Source organism: Sus scrofa, chromosome 8, assembly GCF_054392235.1.
Source record: "Sus scrofa isolate SSC_HxYL_T2T_F1_AM1 chromosome 8, Sscrofa_HxYL_maternal_Yorkshire_Landrace_v2.0, whole genome shotgun sequence".
Taxonomy (NCBI): domain Eukaryota; kingdom Metazoa; phylum Chordata; class Mammalia; order Artiodactyla; family Suidae; genus Sus; species Sus scrofa.
Window position 1 is genome coordinate 107,807,104 of NC_139390.1, and position 27,665 is coordinate 107,834,768.

At 39.5% G+C, this 27,665-nt stretch overlaps 2 protein-coding genes across 7 annotated transcripts in view; both read right to left on the reverse strand.

Moving 5' to 3' along the window:
- The window catches only part of FGF2 (fibroblast growth factor 2), a 74,591-nt gene extending 57,131 nt beyond the window's left edge, over window positions 1-17,460 (reverse strand). For 2 of the 3 annotated variants that reach the window (NM_001405514.1, XM_084970993.1), the window contains 1 exon segment: window positions 7,157-7,667. In NM_001405514.1, coding sequence (NP_001392443.1) covers window positions 7,157-7,334 — 178 coding nt within the window. In that variant the 5' untranslated portion in view covers window positions 7,335-7,667. 3 annotated transcript variants of the gene reach the window in all.
- BBS12 (Bardet-Biedl syndrome 12) overlaps window positions 17,247-27,665 on the reverse strand; it is a 76,978-nt gene continuing 66,559 nt past the window's right edge. The window contains exons 4-6 of one of the 4 annotated variants that reach the window (XR_014813085.1): window positions 25,383-25,552; window positions 23,542-23,624; window positions 17,247-17,505 (exon numbers count right to left, since the gene is read on the reverse strand). Coding sequence is in view for 2 of the 4 variants with exons in the window: in XM_084972977.1 (XP_084829103.1) it covers window positions 23,599-23,624; window positions 25,383-25,552 (196 nt within the window). In the remaining 2 variants the exon portion in view is untranslated. Of the gene's footprint in view, window positions 17,506-18,797; window positions 23,625-25,382; window positions 25,553-27,665 lie in introns of those variants that run through there. The other 3 variants (XM_084972977.1, XR_014813086.1, XM_084972978.1) reach the window with 3 other exon arrangements.

A 27,665-nucleotide genomic window follows, 5' to 3' on the forward strand; every position in this document is an offset into this window, starting at 1 on the left:
TGATCCGCTGCAGGAGCATGAGTACATGGCAAGAAGGGGAGAGGACCAAAACAAGAGCCTTGGGGAATATGAGAGCACAAGAGCAAAAGCGGAGACCAGAGAAGACAGCTGAGTAGGTGAGAGCAAACCAGGTTGATAGGGTATACCAGGACCCAAGGAATTTTCAAGAAGACAGAGATAGTCATTGGTGTCCAGTGTTACAAGTAGGGTGACAAATCGTACAAGTCCAGGTGCTTGAACAGGAGGACTGCTGGGGCCCAGAATGAGAACCTGGGGACAGAATCCAGAGTTAAAAAGAGGAAAGGAGAAGTAGTAGACGAGGATGGCACAGGATTCCAGGATAATGGCCACAAAAGAATGAACAAAAAATATACAGCATACCTGAGGAATTTTATAACATACCGTATATGATAAAAAATCTTGAGTACTTTTGAAAGAAAGCAGAATTTGTAATGAGAGCTTTAAACTAATTATCCTGAGAAATGATTCATCTTTCTATGGAACTTGTATAGAGAGGATAATCTATGGATTATCCTAAAAAATGCTAATAGCCAGCTTTTGAGATTACAAAATATTTTCCAAATACAATTTTTTTTACACATAATCATTTTCATTAAAACATTGACCATGTGTCTAAACATGGAGAACTACGGACCTCGACCAGGTTTTATAGAGCATGTGTAGTTATTCCATAGGAAGGTCCACAAAGATTGTTTTCTTCAGCAGCTGAACATTTCCCAGAGTAAGAGGTACAAACCTTTTATGATGTTTATTTGTGGAAAAGTCATTGTTCCTACATTAAGGTACCATCATCTTTTCAAAGTGCCTAAGTCATGACTAGAGAATAATCTACTCACAGAATCTAGCCAATTCATTACTACACTATACAAATTCCCCTTAAAAAAAAAAACCCTTTCCCCTCATAATACCTTAAAAAAAATCTGTGAACCTTATTCTTAAGAATTCCGTGGAATAATTCAGAGGGTAAGTTAATATGAGGAAGTAAGTAGCACTTGAAAAACAGAAATGTCAACACACACACACACACACACACACACACACACCTGATTTCTATAAATGAATGATTAAGCATTAAGGATGCAATGACCAACTCAAAGTCACCCCATGCAGGGAGAGTGACTGAGGACAGCTAGGATGAGACATAAATTAAACACTGAATAATACTGGCTATCTGTTGCCGCCAGACCCCTCAAACTTCTTTAAATTAAAAAGATCCCATAGGAATTCAGAATGGGACTAAGCCAGCTTCTAAAAAGTACAGTCTACAGGTCAATGGGTGAGGTTCCCAGGAGTCACCACTTTAGGCTCAGTCCTCTCCTAAATTCCTGTGGCTATAAATAACCTAGCTTAGAGGGAAAATGCAATAGCTAACCCCTAACAATGGATACAACAAGGAAACGCTGAAAATCATGGTGCCACTACTCCATTTCCCAATGATACAGAGAAAATTCTACATTGATAGTGGTTATTCTGAATTATTTTGGAAACAACTAAACACTGACAACATGCAAGTTAAGACTAGACCCCTGATTTAAAAGTGTGGAAAATGACAAGCTCAAAAACAAAACAAAGGAGTTCTCTTTGTGGCTCAGCAGGTTAACCCGACCAGTATCCATGAGGATGTGGGTTCGATCCTTGGCCTCTCTCAGTGGGTTACAGATCCGGTGTTGTTGTGAGCTGTGGTGTCGGTGGCAGAATTGGCTCAGATACCTGCGTTGCTGTGGCTGTGGTGCAGGCCAGCGGCTATGGCTCCAATTCGACCTCTAGCCTGGGAACCTCCATATCCCTCGGGTGCTGCCCTAAAAGGACAAAAAAAAAAAAAAAAAGAAAAGAAAAAAAAGAAAACAAAATGAAGTATATTTGCTTGGACTGAATATGGTGATGAGGTCATGGGGTTTGTTCCCCAAATGTGCCGATTTGTCTTGTTCTCTGTCATGCACTGTTAGCCCAGCCTTCTTACAGATGTGTGTTATAGGACAGAGGGGGCCAAGCGGGGTGTTTCAAAAATCAGCACTGGAATTGGAAAAACAAGCAAAGGCAATGGCACATGCATAGTTACTATCCTGCTATACAGATATCTTGTGGCTTGAAAATAACAATTCTTATAATGTGAGACCTTTAACAGCCTTTTTCAGTATCATGGATGGTGATTTCTAAGAATCAATGTATAGATGAGTAAAGTCATTTTATAATGCTAACATATAAAGAATGATTCTGGTGTTATTACATCTGAAACATTTTATGTTCAAATTAAACCTACAAATCATGGCCATCTATTCAAAATAGCATCCATCATAAATCAGAACAAAAATACTTAGAACCTACTTGTTACACCACTGTCAACGTCTAATTACAGGATGACCATTTTATAAACACAACTGAGGCCCTCAGGGCCTGTCACAGAGGCTATTGCCTTTTCTAGGCTGAAGTCACTTGGCATCAAATGCATCTTAAAAGGCTACTAAGGTGTTGTAATACCGATGACTCATGAATTGTCCTTTTATTGCTGTACCAACTACATGACTTCCACAATTAAATGAGCTATTAGACTCTTACTTCATTTGTTTACTGCACACAAATAGCATTACAGTAAACAGCATGCTTATTAAGGTAAATTGGTGGCATCCACTTGCCAGATCTTACTCAAAAAGGGTGGGTGAGGAGAGAATCTGGTATCGTTCAATCGAAAGTTCCACGTACTTAAAGGAAGAGAAGGAAAGGTGTTTTCCTCCAACACCTCCAGGAAAACAATCAGGGGCAGCCTATGAACTGATAAGAACTCCTCAGAGGGGCAGGTTCTGTCAATACCCAGAAAGAGAGGAAGCCTAAAAGGAGGACCCAGAAGGCTCTCTGTGACTGAACGGAAGAGATCCGTCCAGGAGGCTGAGGGACAGCAGGGGTAGGAGGCAAGGGGCCAGGTGGGCAAGAATCGGCAGGTAAAGCCAGGCATTCAATTACTTTTCTGAACCTCAATATCTTCTGCCAAATGAGACTGGTGGACTCAACGTTCTGATGCCTCCCTCTCAATTTCACAAGTTTGTGTTTTTAATGATGGGGCTTGCATGGAGTCTGTGCCGTAGCAAAGAGGACAGGAAGCAATGGGGATCCCATCCCTGCTCCACAGAGGAGTGGACAGGTCCCCCTGGCTCCTCAAGGCTCAGCATTCTCTGTCTGGAGCCTGGAAGCAGAGCAGTGTGGCAAGCAGGCAGTCACCTTCTGGGAGAAGCCCAAGGAGGAGATCCAGCGCTTCTAACTACCTTCATTTTTTCCAAAATAAGAACATCTGGAATATATTTAATGCTAAAATGTACACAAGCAGCATACTTTTCCCTTGCTATACTCCACCACTTGTTGTACATGCTACTTGGGAGAAAATGTTCTCTCTTCTGAATGTTTCCACATAGTTCACTACTTTGGAGCACATACTTAATGTTACACAGTCCCATGGACCTTTGGAAGGGGGCTGGCAAAGTAACCAGGATGCCAAAAGGAAGGTGAGGGTGCGGCACACACACCAGGGAAGCAGACTCTGTTTTTACCTTGCTTTTATCAAGACCTCATGTCAAATGAAGGTTATTCCAGGATCACGAAACAGGGGCAGGAAAATGGGCCTTTTCTTTTTCTTTCCTTTCTTTCCTTCCTTTTTCTTTCCTTTCTTTCCTTCCTTCCTCCCCTCCCCCACCCCCTCTTTTCTTTCTTTTTAGGGCTTTACCCACAGCATATGGAAGTTCCCAGGCTAGGGGTCAAATCAGAGCTGCAGCTGCTGGCCTAACCCACAGCCACAGCAACACCAGATCCAAGCAGCATCTGTAACCTACACCACAGCTCACGGCAACTCCAGATCCTTAACCCACTGATCAAAGCCAGGGACAGAATCCACGTCTTCATGGATACTGGTTGAGTTTGTTACTGCTGAGCCCAAACAGGAACTCTGAAAACAGTGCTTTTCAAGTGAAAACTCAAGCAAGAACCCACATGAGAAGCACAGGTGATCTTTGGCAATACTGAGTAGTTGGGATTCAGTCACCTTACCTTACATTCCCTTTCCTTTCTCCCGCTTTCCTCCTGCCCTACATCTTTTCACAACCTGAGCCAAGTCCCCCACACCTAACCAGTGCCCCACATTTATGCCGCCATCTTCAAAGCTTCCCTCCCTCAACTTCAGTCCTTCTGGTCAGATTTCGGGGAAGAAACTGCACACAACTTAACTCACACCAAGTGGTAAAATCCAATAATGGTTGAACTCTTCAGAGGTACAGTCTTCCCCTGGTATCCATGGGGGTTTGGTTCCAGGATCCCCAGCAGATACCAACAGTAGTGGAGGCTCGAGTCCCTCATGGAAAAATAGCATAGCTGTGGGCCCTCCATCTCCATACATAGATGGGGAACCCTCGGATATGGGGCACAGACTGTGTTTGCATGTTAGAAACAGCTGGACAGAAGGTGTTAACACCAAAGGAATAACTCTCAAATGGTAGATTTTTCAGGTCCATTGAGCAAAACAGCTTGAGAAATGGGGCCTTAGGTTTGTCAGCATTTCAAACCAGTCCAGACACCTAGCCTTAATTCAGTGGGAAGTTGTAGCAACCATTAACTCTGCTTTATTTCTCCAAGTTTGCAGACCAGTTTTGTTTGTTGAGAAGAATGGAGAGGATGTGGTTGAAAGTATATTGTTATGTCATGTCCATATTCATTTTTTTCTTATCTCTTTCCCCTAAGTTTCCTCTTGGTTTGGTCAACCATCAGGACACATTCCATATGCCGGGAAAAAAATATTGCACTTAAAACTTATGTCCAGGTTGGGATACATAAAAGTAGTCCAAATTCATCATTTTTAGATTTACATTCCTGTCAGTCTATTGCCTGGTAAAAGGTGATTTAAAAAAATCAATCATCTCCATAAACTCTTCACTTTTAACATCTTGTCTTTAGCTGGTTATCAAGTTGGCAGAGTTTCTCAACCTTAGCACCATTAACACCTGGGTCAGAAAATTTTTTGCTGAGGGATGCAGGAGGTACTGTGTGTCCTGTAGGATGTTTAACAACATCCCCGGCCTCTACTTATATGCCAGCAGCACCCTTCCACGTATGATAACCAAAAATGTCTCCAGGCATTGCCAAATGGGGGGAGTAGGAATGGGGATAGGTATCAACCCCATTTGATTACCACTGGGTTAAAATCAGATTACAAAAATGACAACTCAATCCAGAATTGAGAGTTAACGTTAATGGTTGTCTTTACAAGGATGGTAATGTGGTGTGCAGTTCAGAATTATCCTCACTTGCTAGTCCCTATACACTTTTATTCTAAAGGAAATAGGGTATTGAAGCTTCAAAGTGGAAAAAATGTAACTAATAAGATAACTGGAAAAAAAATAAAAAAGAGTACTAGGGGAAGCCCCAACATGAATCTGATCTGGAGAAGAGTTCTGTCTTCTACTCACAACAACATGGTCTTTCTTAAACTCCTAGAAAAGAGCAAAATGAACTGGTATATATGCATGCACCCTGCCCTAATCAGCTGGGCTAGTCTGGCAGCCAACTGCAGAACAAACTCCAAAGATAATTTGTGAAACCTACTTAAGCTACAAAAAAAAAGAGTAAGAGCATTAACCCATATGTTGGGCTACAAGCATCTTTTCAGTTTTTACTGGATAAGGTAAGCAGCTGGTAAAATTTTTAAATTATGGCAGACCTGAAAAAAAATTACAGACCTGCATCTTTCGCTGTTTCGGAATCAATTAGGACCCAACTTTTACAAAAGGACATTTCCCATTCTAGAATTTGTCAACTCAGGTTTGGCTGCAGAACTTTCTCCTCTTCCTAACCCCTCCCTCGAGGGTGAAGGACATACCATTAGCATCAAAAGGTAAACTCCTGTGGGTCTAATGCAAAAAGAGGATGAAATTTCCACCTGAAACCCATAGAGAAAGGCCAGGCAGAACAGCTTTTAAAACAGATGTTTCAGCTACACTTACAGGATGACAGTTAAAAATACATCTGATCCTCTTTCTTTCACTTAAAATTCATCAATGTTTTTTAACCAGCTCATTTTATGCCCTTTTCTTCCCTTTTCTCTAGACCAGTGGGTCTCAAAGTGTGCTCCGCCTCAACATCACCAGGGATCGCAAATTATCAGACCCCACTCCAGACCGAAGGAATCAAACTGTGGGAGATGGTTCCTCCATGCCTGATAACAAACTATCCATGTGATTCTAAGGCACTCCTAAAATTTGAGAACTAATAACTCAGGCCAGACTTATTTCTATAACCACAAACACTTTCTTTTTTTTTTTTTTTTTACAGTAAACCAAAGTGTAGACTAGTAAACTGAATCCTCTGAGCACTTTATATAACTTTATATAAATTCTTATTTGATCCTCAAACCCGATGCAAGGTAAATAATATCCCCACTTTCGGGAAGAGAAAACGGGTTCACAAGTTAAGTATCTCTCGAGGTCCCAAACCTAATAACTGCAAATGGAAAATTAAAGTTTTTGCAGTTCTTTTTAGAACTGAAACGAAAATCTATAGCACAAAGCCCATTCGTTTTTTTCTTTCAGCTTTCGAAAATTCGGAGGAAAAAACAGAAGTGGGTGGACGAGAGCAGTGTGCCAGCCACCTCGGATCCTACCGAATTGGAATTTAAAGACACGGCTCTTATGGTATTTTCCCTTTTAATTCGGCTGCTGTCGGCTTTGCGGGGGCGGGGGGTGGGGGGTGGACTGCGTGCATCCCAGAGAGAAGGGGTCGAAACTCAAGCCTGGGGGGCGCGGGCGGCACCTGGCGGGCGGCTCACCTCCGCTCCGCCGCGGGGTATCCCGGATACGACAGGTTGTCAGCGCTCAGCAAGCCGCCGGCAAGGCCGGGGCGCCCTGCGGCTCCGGGCCCAGAGGACTGGTTTACCAGGGGAAAGCGGCACACTCCAAAGCCTAGGGGAGCGTCTACCCGCCACCGCAGCTCGGGGGAGGAGGGGGCGAGCGGTGAACCTGAAACCGCCGAGGGCAGCGCGGAGAGAAACCCCAAGTCCCACTGGGGTCGGAGTGGAAAGAAGGAGAGCGGGGACTGGAAGGCAGGCTAGAGAACCGCGCGAGATGGAGACCGCGCTGGGGAGGACCAGCGGGCCAGTACTCACTGTGAGGGTCGCTCTTCTCCCGGACCCCATCCACTCGGCCGTCGGGGTGGATGCGCAGGAAGAAGCCTCCGTTTTTGCAGTACAACCGCTTAGGATCCTTGAAGTGGCCGGGCGGGAAGGCGCCGCTGCCGCCGTCCTCCGGCAGGGCGGGCAGCGTGGTGATGCTCCCGGCTGCCATGGCCCCACCAGGGCTCTGCCGGGGTCCCCGAGCCCCTGGAGCCGCGCGGGGAGCCGCCGCCGCCGCCGCCGCCGCCGACCCCCGGCCCCGGCCTCCGACGCGCTCCGGAGCGCGGCCCCGGCCCCGGCCCCCCAGCCTCCCGCCCCGCGGCACGCGGCCGCGCCCGCGGGCCCCCAGCCTCGTGCTCTTTGGCCGCTTCGCTCTCCGCCGGCCCTGGAGCTGCGGGTTAGGGCTGGGTTTCTCGGCGGCCGCCACTCTCGGCAGGGCCGCCTCCCCAAACTGCAGCGCCCGGGATCGGCTTGCAACTGCGGGCTCTGAGTCCGCTGGTCTGGCACCGGCCGAGCCGCGCGGCGTCACATCTTCTACATCTCCACCCCCAAACGCCCACCAACCCCCACGCCCCCGGCCCTCCTCCCTTCCAGCGCGCCGCCCCCTACTCGCTCCGGTTTTCTGGGGCCGGCCTCTGGGTCGGCCGCTCCGGCTGCCTCACGCAAGCGCGCGACATCCAAAGGGAGTTGGAAGGCAGTCGCGGGCGGGGGAGATGCGGGGGCGCGGCAGGAGGCCAAAGCCAAGGCCTCCGCAGCTCCAGAGCCCTCGACCCCGCCGGTTCCCCAGAAGGCGCCCCAGCCCAACCCCGCGCCACCCAAACGACATTTAGTCTTTCTCCACAGTGAGGAGCTTTTGCTGTGCAACCAGTCGTGACTCAACTTTTCAAAGTTTAAATGCAATTTTCTCCCCCATTCTTTTTCCCTGCCAGCTCTTCAAAGCTGAGAAACTATTTCCACCCCGGAAAAAAATAGAGGAATCGGAAGCGAGGGAGGATTGTGTGTCACAGTAGGTTTTGAACCTCTCTAATCACCGAAAGATGAGGGGTACCCGCAAGGCACAAATTGTTAAAATTGAAGGCAGAGGCTGAAGTAGTTTACTAACAGAAGGAAAGAAAGAGGCCAGAGAAGGGGAGAGGATTGGGTTGCTAAAAGGAAAGAGTTTTCCTTTTACTAACTTAACTTGAATTAGACAACGTGTAAAGATGAAGATGGGTCTCAAATCCTTATCACGTTAGAAGCATGTTAATGTCTTTTTCTAGCTAAACTGTTAGGCATTTCTTGGAAGGAGGGTAGTTTTCTGAAAATCCCAAACTACAAAATTAAAGTTAATTGCACTTCGCTAACTTTCAGTAGAATATAACAGGTACTACAGATAAGGAAAATACTGGTCCATAAAATTCATATACTGAGCGCCTACTGTGTGCAAAGCATTTCAGTAAATGCAGTGAGAAAAGCCTCATTGCATGGGATCTTCTGGCACAGTGAAGGCGACAATGGGGAGCATGAACAACACAAACAAAATCAGCTTGAGGGTAGTCAGGGCTAGGGAAAGCTTCTAGGAAGAGGTGAGAATACAGAAGTTCCTCTGTTTAAGAACATGTTTGCTTTTGAAAGATTATCCATGAGTGCATTTGTTCATGTCTCCAAGAGAGGTTTAACTCCAGGTGCATTTCTAAGCTGTTAAATAAGAGTGTGCATCAATTCTTTGGAGCTTTAAAACCAGGCTTAATCTGGGCCAATTCGGGTTCTCTGACATCTCTCTCCAAAATGGACAGGTTTACTCTGCACCGAAAATTTGTTATAACAAAGAGCTCCCTTTCAGATGATCTCTGTAGGTATCCCAGGGAATGCCTGAAGCTACTGCAGCACTCTTCAGGTTGCCCCTTACTTTGAAATCAAGTTAGATTTGAGTAAGTCTTGAACTCTGTCACAGAAACCTGTGTTCCAAGACCAAAGGGATAAAAGCTAAGTCAAAATATTTTTAAACAGTAGTATCCAGAAATTTGGGGAACAGCTACAAGCAGTTAAGTAATTTGTATGCTAATAGACCACCGGTCTTGTAGAATTGCATCCCATGTACAGTAACTGATTGTTTTCTAATTCCTTCAAAGTCAGGATATCGCAAGAAATGGTTAAGCCAGTTCTAGGAATCTAGGTCTCCAAGGCAAATAGTGTTAATTCCAAGAAGACATCATTAAGAAAGTTGTCTCAAGTTCCTACCCACAGCCTTCTCAACACACACTTGTATGGACACAGAGAGACAGACAATATTCTTCCATACAATCATTTTGGTCTCAGCTGCACCAGGAGCATTCGACTTACTTGCATTCTCAATTCACCCAACTATAAGGATGAAAATAAATAATTTTGAAAAATAACTAGAATCAACGGTAGAATTCTATAAGATGATGAATTGAAAACATTAATTTTAAAAACCTTTAGGTTCCACTGAAAATGCTTTGGAAACTATAAAAGAAGGAGGACTTACTCCTCAATGCTTTAGATACCTTAGATATCTTTAGATAATGCTTTAGAAACTATAACAGAAGGAGAACTTCCTCACAATACCAAGATAAATTACCTTGGAATTAAGAAGAATTGTTCGGAATATAAATGATGAAAAGTACAAAGACTTAATGAGAGCTTAAAAAAAAAAAATCTCAAATGTTCCTGGATGGAAACATACAGTAAAATAACAGTGGCAAATTCCTCTAACCATATTTAAAATTTTTAAACAATAATCAAAATTTTAGCACAGTTTTTAAAACTATTTAACAATATGTAAAATTCATTTGGATAAATATATAAGAATAGCAAATACTTTTTTTTAATGTAGGGGAAAATGTGAAAGACTCTTAAATCGAAAAGAAAAAATTGATTACTAAATATCTTCAATGGAATAGGAGTTATCTTAGTAGAACTAAATTAGCTGATTCTATGGGGTCCCAGTATCTTTGAGCAACTTTACAACTCATGTAAGTTGTAGGTAACTGTCATGGAATGAAGTGTGTGACCCTCAGATTCATTTGTTGAGGCTCTAACCTCCAATGTGACTGTATTTGGAGACAGGACCTTTACAGGAGGCAATTAAATTTAAATGAGATCGTAAGGGTGGAGTCTTACAATGGAATAATTAGGCCAGAAGTGAAATGAAGGTATGCACATTGTAGATGTAGAAGTAAATCTATCTGTATTTGCAGATGACACACAATCTTTTTTTTTTTTTTTTTTTTTTTGTCTTTTTCTAGGGCAGCACCCAAGGCATATGAAGGTTCCCAGGCTAGGGGTCTAATCGGAGCTATAGCCACCAGCCTACGCCAGAGCCATAGCAACTCGGGATCCGAGCTGCGTCTGCGACCTATGCCTCAGCTCGTGGCAACACTGGATCCTTAACCCACTGAGCGAGGCTAGGGATCCAACTTGCAACCTCATGCTTCCTAGCTGGATTCATTAACCACTGAGCCACGATGGGGACTCTGACACAATCTTAAATATAGAAAATCCTAAAGAACATATGTACACATGCATACAACTATAAGAGCTAATAAATGATTTCAGCAAGATTGCAGGATACAAGATCAGTATATTAAAATCAGTTGCATTTCTTTACACTAGCAAAGTACAATCCAAAAATGAAATTAAAAAAACAATTCTGGGAGTCCTCTTATATGCAGAGGTTAAGGATTTGGCATTGTCACTATAGCTTGGGGAGCTGCTGTGGCATGGGTTCAGTTCCTAGCCAGCGCAGCCAATTTAAAAAAGAAAAATTCAAAGAGAGAAAGAAAGCAAACAATTCCACTTACAATAGCATCAAAATAAATAAAATACTTAGGAATAAATTTAACCAAAGAAGTTCAAGACTTGTATACTGAAAACTACAAAACATTATTTGGAAGAATTAAAGGAGATATAAATAAATGGAGAAATATCTATATTCATGGATTTGAAGACAATTTTGTTATGATGGTAATTAATACTAAAGTTGATCTACAGATTCAATGCATTCTCTGTCAAAATTCCAACTTCCTTTTTTTGAAGAAAATGACAAGCTAATTCTAAAATTCATATGGACAGGCAAAGAACCCCAATCTTGAATAAGAAGAAGAGAACTCGAAGACTTAATTTCAAAACTTTCTACAAAGCTATAGTGTATAGGACAGTGTGGTACAGAATTAAGGATAAGCATATAAATCAATGGAACAGAATTGAGAGTTAAAAAATAAACCGACATTTAGGATCAATTGATTTTCAACAAGGGTGCTAAGACTATTCAATGAAGAAAGAATAGTCTTTCCAACAAATTTAGTTGGCACAACTAAATATTCACATGAAAAAGAATGAATTTGGACCTTATCAAAAAATTAATTCAACATAGATCATAAACTTAAGTGTATGAACTAAAACAATAAACCCTCTTAGAAGAAAACGTTAAATGTAAATAAATCTTTGTGACCTTGGATTAGGCAATGGTTTCTTAGATAAGGGCACTAAAGGCAAGAAGAAAAAATAGGTAAACTGTACTTCGTCCAGATTAAAAACTTTTGTGCATCAAATCACAGTATCAAGAAAATGAAAGGTACCCAGAGAAAAGAAGAAAATATCTGTAAATCATATATAGGATGAGTCTAGTCTCTAAAATATATAAAGAACTGTCACAACTCAACAGTAATAGACAACCCAGTTTAAAAGTGGGCAAAGTATTATAGATATTTCTCCAAAGAAGCTATAAAACAGCTAATAAGTACATGAAAAGATGTTCAATATAACTAGTCATTAGGAAAGTGTAAATCAAAACCACAATGAGCTATCACTGCACACCCACTAAGATTCCTATAATTAAAAAAAAAAAGACAGGAGACAGGAGTTGCCATTGTGGCTCAGTGGTTAATGAACCTGACTAGCACCCATTAGGATGTGAATTCCATCCCTAGCCTCACTCTTAGCAGGTTAAGGATCTGGCGTTGCTGGTGAGCTGTGGTGTAGGTCACAGACACGGCTTGGATCCCTTGTTGCTGTGGCCCTGGCATAGGCCGGCAGCTACAGCTCTGATTCAACCTCTAGCTTGGGAACCTCCATATGCCCTAGGTATGGCCCTAAAAAAAAAAAAAAAAAAAAGATTAAAAAAAAAGAATAATGAGGTTTGTCAAGGGTGTGGAATAACTGTAACCTTCATACATTGCTGGTGGGAACATAAATAGTATAGCCAATATAGAGAATAATCTGGCATTTCAAAAAAAAATTAAACATAGTCACATGACTTAGCAATTCCATTCATACATATATATATGAAAGAAATGAAAATTATGTTTACACAAAACATGTCAATGAATATTCTCATAGCAGCATTATTCATAATAGCCGAAAAGTAGAAACAACCCAAATGTCTATCAACTGATGAATGGTAAACAAAATGTGGTATATCCATACAATGAAATATTATTTGGCAATAAAAAGAAATGAAGTACTGACACATGCTGAAACATAGATGAACCCTGAAAAAGTATGCATAGTCACGGAAGCCAGATAGAAAAGCATGATTCCATTTATACAAAATGTCCAGAAGAGACAAATCCATAGAAACACAAAGCAGATGAGTGGTTGCCAAGGGCTGGAAGAAGAGAGGACTGGAGGGGTGACTGCTAGTGGGTGTAGGGTTTTTTGGGGAGTGATGAAAAAGCTCTGGAATTAGATTTGTGAATATGGTAAAGAACCACTAAATTGTACACTTGAAAATGGTGAATTTTATGGTATGTGAATTATATCTTAGAAAAAATAAAGAAATGCATGCTGAACTAAAAATGAAAGTTTTCTCCTATAAAGTTGAGAGAAAAAAAGAAATGATACTGGCCAGTATCAAGGACAAGGAGAACTGGAGATTACAGGAACTGCCAGAAAGAGGATAAATTACTGCAACATTTTGAAAGGGCAGTTTAAAAACATGTGCATCAAGTCCTTAAATTTTTGAAATTAAATGTCATTTCAGCCAATAGTTTTGGAGCAAGAAATTTACTCTAAAGAAAAAAAATTGCAGACAAATATATTTAGTGACCTTGGTGTTCATTACAACATGGGTTACACTGAGGAAAGAATGAAGGATAATCTAAATAAAGGTGAGCAAATTAATTTGAATAAAGCATGTTATATTTATACAAACTAATGTGTTCCATAGATAGTTTTGTGGGAGAATACGTAACATGGAAAAATACTTGCAATATATTGTTAATTTAAAGAAGCAGTTTAGAAAACTGTAGAGTAATATCCTGTTTGTTAAATACACTCCCAAACAGATATTAAAATGAGATATATTAAAATGTTAATACTGATCACTTTGGATGATCAAAATTTTTTTATAAAAATAACCTCTGGCTACTATTATATAAAACTTAGTATCCAAAATACTATCTTCTCTATTTACTTGTTTCCTTATTTATTATAAGTCCCCTCACTCAAATATAATACAAAGTCCCTGGAAGGAGAGATCTTTTTGCCCTAAACATGGCTGTCTCTTTGGACTTAGTGTCACTAAGCAGTGTGAACAAAGGTAATGTTTTTTCCCCACTGTAAAGCATGGGGACCAGGTTACACATACATGTATACATAATTTTCCTCACATTGTTGTGTTGCAATGTAAGTGTCTAGACATAGTTCTCAATGCTACACAGCAGGATCTCATTTTAAATCCATTCCAAGAGCAATAGTTTGCATCCGATAACCCCACGCTCCCGATCCCTCCCACTCCCTCCCTCTCCCCCTGGGCAGCTACAAATCTATTCTCCAAGTCCATGATTTTCTTTTCTGTGGAAAGTTTCATTTGTGCCCTATATTAGATTCCAGTTATAAGTGATATCATATGATATTTGTCTTTCTCTTTCTGACATTTCACTCAGTATGAGAGTCTCTAGTTCCATCCATGTTGCTGCAAATGGCATTATGCCGTTCTTTTTTATGGCTGAGTAGTATTCCATCATGTATATGTACCACTTCTTCCTAATCCAATCATCTGTCAATGGACATTTGGGTTGTTTCCATGTCTTGGCTATTGTGAATAGTGCTGCAATGAACATGTGGGTGCATGTGTCTTTTTTAAGTAGAGTTTTGTCCGGATATAAGCCCAAGAGTGGGACTCCTGGGTCATATGGTAGTTCTATGTGTAGATTTCTAAGGTACCTCCATACTGTTCTCCACAGTGGCTGTACCAGTTTACATTCCCACCAACAGTACAGGAGGGTGCCCTTTTCTCCACACCCCCTCTAGCATTTGTTATTTGTGCACTTATTAATGATGGCCATTCTGACTGGTGTGAGATGGTATCTCATGGTAGTTTTGATTTGCATTTCTCTAATAATCAGGGATGTTGAGCATTTTTTCATGTGCTTGTTGGCCATCTGTACATCTTCCTTGGAGAACAGTTTATTCAGGTCTTTTGCCCATTTTTCCATTGGGTGGTTGGCTTTTTTGCTGTTGAATTGTATAAGTTGCTTGCATATTCTAGAGATTAATGTCTGTTGTCCATTGCATCATTTGAAACTATTTCCTCCCATTCTGAAAGTTGTCTTTTTGTTTTCTTTTTGGTTTCCTTTGCTGTTCAAAAGCTTGTCAGTTTGATTAGGTCTTACTGGTTTATTTTTGCTCTTATATCTGTTGCCTTGAGAGTATAATTAGACAAACGAAAGAAAGAAAGGCATCCAAATAGGAAGAGGAGAGAAAAAACTGTCACTCTATGCAGAGGACATGATACTATACATAGAAAACCCTAAGGACTCAACCCAAAAACTACTAGTACTGATTAACAAATTCAGCAAAGTAGCAGGATATAAGATTAACATTCAGAAATCAGTCACATTTCTGTATACTAACAATGAAATATTAGAAAAGGAATACAAAAATACTAATACCTTTTAAAATCGCACCCAAAAAAATCAAATACCTGGGAATACACCTGACCAAGGAGGTAAAGGACTTATATGCCAATAACTATAAAGCATTAATCAAGGAAATAAAGAAGATGTAAAGAAATGGAAAGATATTCCATGTTCCTGGATTGGAAAAATCAATATTGTAAAAATGGCCATACTACCCAAAGTAATCTATAGATTCAATGCAATCCCTATCAAATTACCCATGATATTTTTCACAGAACTAGAACAAACAATCCAAACATTTATATGGAACCACAGAAGACCCAAAATTGCCAAAGCAATCCTGAGAAACAAAAACCAAGCAGGAGGCATAACTCTTCCAGACTTCAAGCAATATTACAAAGCCACAATCATCGAAACAGTGTGATACTGGTACCAAAACAGACAGACAGACACATGGAACAGAATAGAGAACCCAGAAATAAACCCTGGCACCTATGGTCAATTAATCTTTGACAAAGGAGGAAAGGTAATTTTTTAAAATGAATACATGCACTAATTTCATTTTAGAAAGTTGCTTTTGAAAACCAAACTCGTCTACATTATATATGGGCAAGGCCAATGACTGTGGAACCCTAAATGTTAACATTTTTAATGAAATCACACTAAGCCCATAAACAAATCACTTTCTTCTAAAGACTAGTACGTCTGGAGTTCCTGTTGTGGCTCAGCATACATGAGGACAGCAGGTTTGATCCCTGGCCTCACTCAGTGGGTTAAGGATCCAATAATGCCGTGAGCTATGGTGTAGTTCACAGATACAGCTTGGATCATGCATTTCTGTGGCTCTGTCATAAGCAGGTGGCTACAGCTCCGATTTGACCCCTACCCTGGGAACCTCCATATGCCACAAGGGCGACCCTAAAAGATACAAAAAGACTAGTACATCAAAAATCATCTAATTAGTTCTCAAGTCATCATTATGCCCATGAGCTTTAATATAATAGAGCAGTGCCTCTAGTTTATCTCCGTGAGAGGTAGTAAAAAATTACCATTTACCTCCTAAGCCTTCCATACACCTTCTATGCATCTATGCAGATCTTGGTTTCACCCAAAATAACATCTATACTTTATGTTGACTGTGTTTCCTTGACTTTTAAAAACACATAAACAACAAACACAGAATTTATAAAATAGCCAAGGTTTAATTATGTCACATTTGGGCATTTTATTTTAAAATATTGTACTGTCACTCTAAATTGATAGTCAAGCTACAATCATGCACTGTCTTCAGGCATCTGCATTAATCAAGTGATCAGTCTCCTCTTATAGACTCTCTGATTTTGCCATCCTAAGATCAACTCCTAAATTCAGAAAAATATAAAAACTTCATGAGGTCTTTTACCCTTAAATTATCTTTGAGGCTTCCCTGAGGGTCACTGGACAACCACCAGAAGCAGTTCTTTTACCTTTTAAAGAAAGGGATGCTGGAAGTAATTAGGTTTATTCATATATTCTGTATTTTTTTAATTAGCTCAACACTGTAGTAAGAGTTGGATGGGAAAAACTGTTGAGTCAGAGGAGCTCGACTTTCCTTATATTAATTTCATTCAAATAAATTATTGTTAATAATGAATACATTTCAAAGATAGCCCCTTACAGAAAGGCCTGGTTATTCTTTATCTTCTGTGCAGTCTGCTCAGATTAGAAAGATACAAATCTCCTTGTCCATCTGTTCTTAGTTGACATTAGATGAAAGGTGGCATCGTGATCCTCAGTTCAAGGCACTTTTTTTTAGGTGCAAAATACAGGGCAAACAAAACCCCTGTCTTTCTAAAGCAACTGTGCAAGAAGCAGGAAGCTGAATTTACCTTTGGGACAGACTGCTTTTTGGTTTGGGGAAAGCTGTATGAATGAACCCTTTGATTATATAAATTTAAGGCAAGTACCCACCACCAGTGTTGCCTCTCCCTGCTCTAAACCAAGTCAAAAGATAAATGACAAACTGGGAAATTGCACAGTGTCTATGACATGAAAGTTAATCTAAAAAAAAATAAAGAGAGCTTAAATATCAGTAAGAAAAGAATCTCAGGCAAAGAAACATGAACAAGTAGTTCATAGAAAAAGAAATATAAATAAAATATATAGATAAATACATAGTATTTACATAAAGAAAACTTTTAAAATATATAAAATATAAAACATATGAGTAAAAGAAATACAAATCAAACCTAGAAGCAGATACATTGTTCTATTTCTCAGATGAGCTTAGTCAAAAAGTATAACATACAATTAAAGTAGGAGGAAACGTACTCTCTTTCACTGCTGGTGGGAGATCAATCACTAATAACATTCAATATTTGAGATAAATGTGTCTTTTAATTCAGCAATTTCTTTTCTAGGAATTTATCCTGTAGTCATAGTCACATGTGCACAAAGATGCATGGACAGGTATACTTCAGCTTTGCTTGTGCTTGCAAAAGACTAGAAATAAACAATAAAATAGTTATTAGTCAAGGCTTGCAGAAGAAATTATGTAGAGTCATTCATTTAAACTTTTTTGAGAGCCTAACATTATCATATGCAATTTTATAATGAGCTATTGCAGTTTTTTAACAATGAAGTCGATCTCTGGGTATGGCTATGGAATGATCTAGATATACTGAAAAAGTGGAAACAAGTGAAAAATGTAAGGCATACGGCAGGGTGTATAGCATGGTCCATTTTCATGAAAGGAAAATATGCATACACACCTGCCTTTGTGCCTTTTTAGACATAGGATAATTCAGAAATGTCTGCCTCTGGGGACAGGAATCTGCAGTTAAGGAAGACATTTCATTGTATAGTTTTTGCACTACTTGCTTTTTTTTTTTAACAATATGCATGTACTATGTTTTCCTACTTAACTTATTTTAAAAAGCATATAGTGAGAAAAATATGATAATTTGAGGCATGATTTTTCAATAAAAAATAGAAAGTAAATGCTGAGGGTCCATAGGTAAAGACACCACGTGTCATCTCTGGCTATGGCCTGTGGGGACCCCGGGACCAGCTCTCTGATGACTTCTGCAATCCATTTTATGACCCTGCTGGAAAGTGGCTGCAGGTATAGTTTGAGAGAAGATCTCTGTAAGTATCCCTTCATCCACTTATTGCCTTGCTTCTCAACATTGGACTCTCAGGTATTTTCATTTTTGATTCCATCATAAAATTAAAACCAATGGTCACACTGAATATGAAGGGATGAGGGCCCAGAAAGGAGCCGCATCACACAGGAGAGAGCGTGGACTGATGTGGTGAACATTTCCCCAGACATCTACAAGGCACACTGAAAATCTTCCAATGAGATGTTCCTGGACTTTCTCATGCAGCTAAAGTCTTATAATTAGTTTCTTTCTTTCTTTTCTTTTCTTTTTTTGTTTTTCTTTGCCATTTCTTAGGCTGCTCCCTTGGCATATGGAGGTTCCCAGGCTAGGGGTCTCATCGGAGCTGTAGCCGCTGGCCTACACCAGAGCCACAGCAACACGGGATCTGAGCCGCGTCTGTGACCTACACCATAGCTCACCGCAACGCCGGATCCTTAGCCCACTGAGCAAGGCCAGGGATCGAACCCTTAACCTCATGGTTCCTAGTCGGATTCGTTAACCACTGAGCCAAGACGAGAACACCTAGTTTCTTATTTCTTAACTTAGCATTTCTGTTAACTGGAGGAATATTTTTTATTATGAGCTTAAGGATGCTTTCCTTTTAATCATTTTTACTGTCAACTTGAATTGTTTCTTTTCATTTTTTGTTACTGGTTTTTAATTAGTTAAAAAATTAACTTTGTGTAATCATATAGAGTATTTTTGTTTAAAATGAAAGCATTACAGACAAGGATGAGAGTATCCTTTGGACTCCACTCGGAAGCTCAGTCACTTCCCTTTTCTCCACAGATGAAATCATTTTTCTTGGTTTGGTGTGTATCATTTCAGATTTTTCTTTGTGTATTTACATACACATGTGTGCCCATAGAAAAGATATAGTATTGTTTTGTATGAGTGTTCATATGTGTCTTTACATAAATGGTATTATGTTGTCCTTAGCTTCCAGTAATGTGTTTTCACTCATGGTATGTCTTAGAATTCTTTCCATGTTAATTAAGCACGGATCTACCTTGTTCATTTTAATGGCTACAGAGTATTCACTGGTAATATAGCCATACTACTTAACCATTCCCTGACTGGCATACATTTAGTTTGTACACAGGTCTTGGCCATTACAAACAGTGCTGCGGTGACTATCTTTGTATTTGCCTCTGTGTGCTCCAAGTTGTTACCTAGTGATGGATTTGTTTGTTGGGCTTCTGCATTTTCAATTTTAAAAGATGTTGCCAAATTCACTTCCCAAGTAACTGTACTGAGTTATATTCTGACCAGCAGTGCTCATACCTTCACAGAGGTGCCATTCTTGCCAAAATTCTAGCATCATAAAGCTGAGAATGCTAATTAGTAGCACAGATGATGAATTTAAAATTTAAAAGACTTTCTACAAGTTGGATCAGGATAAAATTATTAGATCCAAATAAAGTTCTAAGTTAAAAAAAAAAAGAATAAATTGAGCAAGTATAGCATTGCAAAATCTGGCTTAGAAAAAAGTTATGTAAAAAAGATCACATGAAAGTTAAAAATTCAATGGCCTAATCCCAGGCCTAAAATTCCCATGTAAATCTATACCTCTAGAAAATAAAGGAGGTGATTTTTGCTGGCATCCTGAAAAATAAAAATGAGAGATCACATGGTTAGTAGAAACCAATAGGGTAAGTAATTGCCCAGGAAGCTACCATGACTAGACTTCATTAACAGATGTTTAGTGAGCAGATGCTAAGAGTGTAAAATTTCTCTGAACTTTGAACAGATCACATATGGAACATTCATATCTTAAGGGGACATTGACAAGACAGTTTTTAAGATAGGGCAATGCTTATTACCATAATCATGTATTGCGGTAATCATGTAAATTCCCAATTTTCATTAGGTTCTTTTATGCAAAGACTGAATAAAAGCTCATTACAGCAGAAAGTTACAGAAACACTCTTTCTTCAGCTCTCCAAAGAGAGTGTCTACTTACTATGGACACTTTGTTAGCCTTTCTAGATAATTCCTTCTATGATAGGAAAATGCATTTCATCCGAAAATGGACCTCCACAGGCTGCCTCCATCCCTACAATTCTATGATCTTTATCTTTCCTTGGAAATATTCCTATTTTCCCAGAAATATTCCCTTCAACTTGACCATATATGATAATGTGTACTAAATTTAGAAATATTTTAAACTCCAACCCATCAAAACTGGCGGATTATGGCCAGTGTTTATTTGTGTTCAGAGAAGACTGAATATTTTTTTCTTTCATCACAGAGGAAGCCTCAGCTTTGTCTGTAGTCCAAGTTTACTACACCTTCAGCCAAAATTATGACATTTTTCGTAACTCTTCAGCCAATGACCTCAAACCTGCCCCAAAGCAATCACCCCCTGAGGATAAAAAAGGTCATTTAAACACTTCAGCCCCTAGTCATTAGGCAAATACAAAACTTCATCTCAAATTAGTGTTCTTAAGGTTAAGGTCTTCTCAGAAAAGTAATACAGAAAGAATGAGTATTGATTTTTTTTAAAAAGCTGGAACTGCAACTGAGTAGTTGAAAATTTCAGATGTTCTCTCAATAATTCCTTCTATGATAGGAAAATGCATTTCATCAGTTTAAACTCTCCATAACAATATGTTGTCTGAAAAGCTAATGTTTTGACCAGAAGTTTACGAATAGAATTCTGAAGTTTTAGTAAAGATTATATTTAAAACCACTGCAGTTTAAGAAGGCTGAGATAAAATAAATGTATTCACTATCCATGTAAAAGGCTAAACACGTTAGGAAAACACTGATTATTAAAAGGGCAACTATTTTAAAACTTTAACATTACGTATGTATAAAACAGCAGAAGAGTAGTTATTTCCAGTTTCTCATATTTATTTATTATATAGCATCTGGACATGGCTCTCCTTGTATGTCTATTTAGAAACACAATTTGAGGTGACTTGCCTATTTAAAGACAGAAGAATTAAAAATTATAAAAATGAGTAGTTCATTTCACTTAAAAGGATAGAACTCATTGTACCAAGAGCTAGATCTTTACATTAACTGATCACTAAATTTAGCTCTAAACCTGGCAGACAAGGCAGTAAGGAAAATAAGGTGTGTTCCAAAATGTGTACTGTTTGATACGAGCTCAATGAAAAGTAATTGATGCCCTTTCCTGGCGTCAATTCTCTTAGAAACCCGTTAAGTGGCTCTTTATAAAAGGAGCAGTAAGTAACATAAAAGCCAACATCCTGAACTGTAACTTTGCCAAAGATTAAGAAAATATTCTTCAGATTGCCTTAATAAAGCTGAGTTCAACGTTCAGTTATAACTTTGTGAAAGCACTTCTGCGGGGGATTTTAAAAATATTTTTCAGGAACATTGTATTCTGTTGATCTAATTTAAGACAAGAACAGATTTTAAATAAATTAGAAGTGGTTGATTAATATACTCTTTAGGTCTTCTCTCTCAAAAGTCAGTTATTCTATGCCTAGTTATATGCTTTTTATTTATTTATTTATTTATTTATTTTTGAGAGTTAAGTTTTATTTGGGGCAAAATGAGGACTTAAGCTTTGGAGGCAGCATCTCAGGGAACCCTGAGGAAACCACTCCCTTAATTATTATTATTATTTCTTACAACTACAAGAATGTTCATGAAGATATGCACAAAGAAGAAGGTATTGCTTGTAATATCCCCAACCAGCAATTATCACTGGAGGCATTTTCTGGTATATCCTTCATAGATGATGGATACAGATAGAGATTTATAAATAAATAGTTTTTGTTTTGTTTAATTTTTACCAAATGGGGTCAAACTGGACACACTTTTATAACTACCACTACCCAGTTATTTTCCACTACCCAGTACATTGTGAACATTTCTTCATGCTGTTAAGTATTTTTCTATAACTTTACTCTTTTTTTTTTTTTTTGTCTTTTTTGTCTTTTTGTTGTTGTTGTTGCTATTTCTTGGGCCGCTCCCGCGGCATATGGAGGTTCCCAGGCTAGGGGTCGAATCGGAGCTGTAGCCACCAGCCTATGCCAGAGCCACAGCCACGCGGGATACGAGCCTCGTATGCAACCTACACCACAGCTCATGGCAACACCGGATCATTAACCCACTGAGCAAGGGCAGGGACCGAACCCGCAACCTCATGGTTCCTAGTCGGATTCGTTAACCACTGCGCCACGACGGGAACTCCCTATAACTTTATTCTTAACACCATCATGTTATTCCACTGCATGGATATACCACCATTTATTTAATCCAGTGCCTGGGGACATTTAGGTAGTTCTCACTGTTTATACCTTACTGTAGACTAATTACTTTCGCAGGACTGATGCCTCTCTCTCAGGTCCTTTTGACTTTCCTTTCATGGGGGTCATTGCACTTGTAATTATCTGTGTAATGTCTATTCACTCACTGATAGAATATAATTGCCAGCCCATGATATAGAAGACACTCAATAAATACTCTTGATTAAATAAATGACTGCTTTAAGACTTGGAAGTACATTTTATCAAGTTTGTTTGAAAAAGTTGTGTCAATTTACACTTTTCCCAAAAGCATAGTGAGAGTCCCTCTTTTCCATACTCACTCTGGGTATCATATCAGGTATCTTGGCATCACTTTGATGTCAAAAAAAAAAGTCAGTTTAATATGGGTTTAATTTAGATTTTAACAATTGTTCATAGGTCTGGCAAGTGCTAAGAAACGGTCATTTCAGTGTTACCTGGAAACTGCCTAAAACACCAATGTTCAAAGCAACAGTCTTACCAGCTTCACAGACACTAATTTTAGGCTATAAACATTCAGAGAGCTGACTTTGACTCTGGAAAGGAAAGATTTTCATCTCTGCACAGAGGTGGACCATAGGAGTTCCTGTGAGCTGGACATTTGGGGGAAGAGATGGGAAAACCCAGTCAGGTACCTGTCCCTTTTAATTGTGTGTGGGTTTTTTCTTTTTTTTTTTTTTTTTTTTTTTTCCCCTCATCACAATTTCCATACAACATGTATTTTTAAAGGAAGAAAAGATAAAACATACATTGACCATTTTCTTTGGTCAATTATTTTAAGTGCTCAATTTAATTTTTCTTCTTAATGTGTCCATTTTTCTCCCCCATATCCTGATTCATCTAGAATAAATCCCACTGTGCAATTATATCCACTTTGCTGGTATTAAGAACTGTAAATGACTTCAGTGAGTAGGCTGCAAAAGATATCTAACTTTTGAGAGGAGTTAGTCATGCAATTTGTGTGGCCCTGTCTTCACTTAAAGCCATCGTATTAAAAAACAAAAACAAAAAACTACATCACTCATCCTCAACAAAATGATACAGAGTTCTTCATTTTACAGTTGCCAAAGGGCATCAATTCTCTTGAGAATCTACGATCTAATTCATACCCTCAAATCACAGGTCATGACTTCTGATGGATGATGGTGTCAGTGCCTGGAGTCAGATCATCCTGATGTTTCCAGAAGATGTTCTGGTACAACAATAAAACATTCAAAGTATAAACGTAAGCTGATATTTCAAAACAGTTGCTCTCGCAAGTGTACTTTCAACATCACTGTTCACACATAAAATGAAAAGGGAGGCTACTGGCAATTTATGGAACTGAACTCTTTCTTAGAAGACACGGGAAAAAAAGGACAGTGTGATCAGGGTATTGATGCTAAATAACCAAGACAGGATGTCTTACATAGGATATGTCAACAAGACCTGTTACCGCTCAAACCTCAAGTAGACCCTCAGTTTTCTCAGGAATTTCTACCATATTGCCTTGGTTCCTCAACTCTTTCTGTCTCTGAGACCATTTCACACTTTCTCCTTTTATCTGCACCTTCCAACAATCCCCATTCTTGGTTGACTCCTTGTTGTGCTTATTTCACTGACGGTAATGGAGTCCATCAGGATAGAATTTCCTCAGCTTTCCACCATCAAACAGCCAGCCTACCTGCATCCGCTCTCACATGCTCACGAGGCCCCTGACCTGCCCTCTGCCCAGCCCGACCCGAGCAGGGACAGGGGTCACATTTCCTTTCCCTTGCTGAAGGGCCGTCTCCAGCATTCATTTCGCTCCTTCCTAGTAGATCATTCCCATCAGCATAAAAATATGTAGTTCTTTCCTATCTTCAAAAAAGCCCTTCCCCTCCCTTGACCCCACAGCCCTTTCCAGATACCACTCCATTTTCTGCTTCCCTCTAAAGCAAAATTCCTCAACAGTTGCCTAATTGTTGTCTCTTCTACTTCCACCCATTTGTTTCTCTGTTTTAAACCTTCGATTTCATTTATTGCTTAAGCAACTGTATGACAACAAAAGTAATGACTACAAAAAAGACTTCACCCACATTCCACTAGCTTAAGACATCAATTCTTCTTGTTTTACTTGTGCTCCCTTCTTGTATTTGCTCATTGGTGTAAGTCCTTTTTCACACTGTTGTGATCATAGACTAGGAATATTTTTCTATGCTATTCTCCTTGCTTGATATTCTAATTTCCTATCTTGCTACACCATTTAGAGAATTTGTATTTTAGGAATTTCATCTAGTTGATATGCGTGTAATTCATTTCACCATTCACTATTTGGGCCATTTAGATGGTTTTTACCACTGTTACTGCTGTGGTTAAGCACTTCATGTACCTAATTTACCAAGAGCTTTTTTTTTTTTTTTCTTTTTTTTGGGGGGGCCATACCCATAGCATATGGAGGTTCCCAGGCTAGGGGTCTAATCAAAGCTACAGCTGCCGGCCACAGCCAGAGCAACATCAGATCTGAGCTGTGTCTGTAACCTACACCAGAGCTCACAGCAACACTAGATTCCTAACCCACTGAGCGAGGCCAGGCATCGAACCAGCAACTTCATGGTTCCTAGTCGGATTCATTTCTGCTGTGCCACGATGGGAACTCCATAATTTATTAAGAGCTTGTGTGAATTGTTTGTCCATGTATATTGTAGAGGGGCCATTTAAAGTGTGCCATAACTGTCTATGATATAGTGGCTCATATTCTATCTACTATGGGAAAAATTTGAGATTCCCCCATAATATAGGATAACATCAAGTTGGACCTGGATGGGAGGATGGTTGCCTCATCTTCTTCCTAGTTGTGCTTCACCACTGTGCCCTCAAGCCCTGCGGCACAGACCATTCGGTGGCCTCTATCTTCAAGACTTTCTAGGCTGGAAGTAGACACAGTGTCCATGTTCTGGCATGTCCCATACTTCCTGTTCCAATTACATACCTTTCCTTTCTTTGAAGTTTTGTTGCTTTAAATTAGGCGCAGCTGTTGTAAACAGTACGTGTGGCAGGTACCTTGTTTGCGGGCTTCTCTGCATCCTCCATTCATTCTTCCAGCCCCTGCAAAGAGGCTGACCTGTATGGACCACACCAACTTCTCCTCTTGCTCTCTGGCTAAAGCAAGGGAAGGAGGAGACTGTAGTTAATTCTTCCTATGATATCACCACAGTGACCTTCAAGTGAGAGTCACTGCTCCTCTCTGGGTGTCATTCTCTACATGATTCTTTCTTTTTGGGTTCTGCTAACCCTGTCCTCCCTTCACCCTTTTGGGCCTGGGAGTGGCATGAGCTCTGCTGGTATTCTCCCAGTATAACACGATGCCTTGTAGTTCTTTACTCCCCACCCACAACTTCCTAAGTAAACCTTTCTCAAATTCTCCTATTTTGAATGTGTCATCTTACTGAGGCATTGCCTCATACAGAATACAATTGAATTTAATTCTGAAACTCCATGTGAGAGTTTTTCCTTTTTGATGGGATAATTTTACAGTTGTAGTGAAAATTTACATATCTAATTTTTTTCTTGCACTTAATTGTACATTTTTTTGTACCTGCTTTTCTCTTTTTCTTACTCTTACTAAATTGATAAGGTTTCTTTTTATCTTTTCCTTTTCTACTCATAAACTGGAATTTTCATTATGCATCTCCATTCTGCTACTCATAACCTTCCTAATATTAACAGTTATATTACTATTTCTATGGATAAGCGAAAATTACATAATGTCCTCCAACTTGCTCATTCCCCATCAGACATAAATCTTTCTATTTTACTAACATTTGTCTTCCCAGCTGTCAAAATTAAATCTTTCCATTGATACATCAAAAAATAAGTAACAATTTTGCCTTTCTATGTGCTGTTACTAGTTTAATCCTTCTGCACTCCTTCCACTGAAATAAAACCTTTAGAACATTTAACAGCCCTTACCTTCCCTATTGCCCAAATCTTCAACTTATAAGAGATGATTATAGGATTTCAATCCCAGACAGTTATCAAGGTTTTCCTCACAGTTTCTCTCCTGTTTCAAAATTCTTAACAGAGTATAATCTCCAGTTAACCGTCATTATCCACTTAGATTTAATTGTAAATATTATGACATTTATTGTTCACCAATGTTTCTTGAACTTTTCATCTTCCCTATCATGAGGTTTGATTTTCACTTGGTTACAGAATTTTCTCGAAAGGTATACAGAATTTTCAGAGCCCTGACGACAGGCCAAAAGTTCTTTACTTTGCTCTCACATGAGGATGAGAACTTTCCTTTGTAGAGGGGTAGTGCCAGTGGTCTGTAAATATAAATGCAAATTGTCTGAGTCAACCAACGTTGTAGATAACAAGTCTATTACTAGTCTAGTTATCTTTTATTAGTTGCCTTTGAAAGTTCTATTCTGTGTCTAGAAGCCTTATAAAATTTTCTACTATGATGCTGAGGAGTGATTTCCTAAACCTGTCATTCCTTCTGCATTATATATACAGCGCTGAGGTATAAAATGTATGCTACATAAGGTAAAGCTTTTTCTTCTCCTCTTTCATTCATTTATTCATTTATGTATATTAGTATGAACTTGTGGATGCTTGTTTTATTCTGTAGGCAATATCTGCTTCTACTATTGTTTACTGATGCTCAAATTTTTCCAGATTTGGCTAGTGGGAGGTCTTTCAGGCTGGCTTTTATATTCTTATGACATATTCCCATCATTCTTTGACTATTTCTTTACCTTCCAGCACACACACAAAAATCTTTCAGGCTTATCTTATACTTTTTCAGCCCCTGCCCTGGAATTAAGTACTTCTTCAAGGAGCTCTGGGGTTTTTTGTTTGTTTGTTTTTCTTTTGTTATTTTCTGTAGAGAATCCTAGTTAGATCCGAATAGTAGGTAATGTTGTTGCAATGACATTGCTCTTAGGTTTTCTCAATGGAATGAGCTAGGGAATATATAACTCCATATGTGCATGTGTACACATACAGATATCCACACACACGCATTTACTATTGAAAACACAAAATCATGGATATATCCAAATCTAGTTTTATGAACCACAGGGTTTATTTTAGTTTTCTCCCTTTCCATATCTGTAACCTTTTTCTAATAGTGAGAAGCCTGGCCCCCATTACCTCAATATATTTGCTTGTTGGATCAAATCCCAGTATAATCAGTCTCTTCTCATCATCACTGCCCCCTGAGTGGGCATCCTCCACACCCATTTTGCTTCCAACATCCCATGGCCAG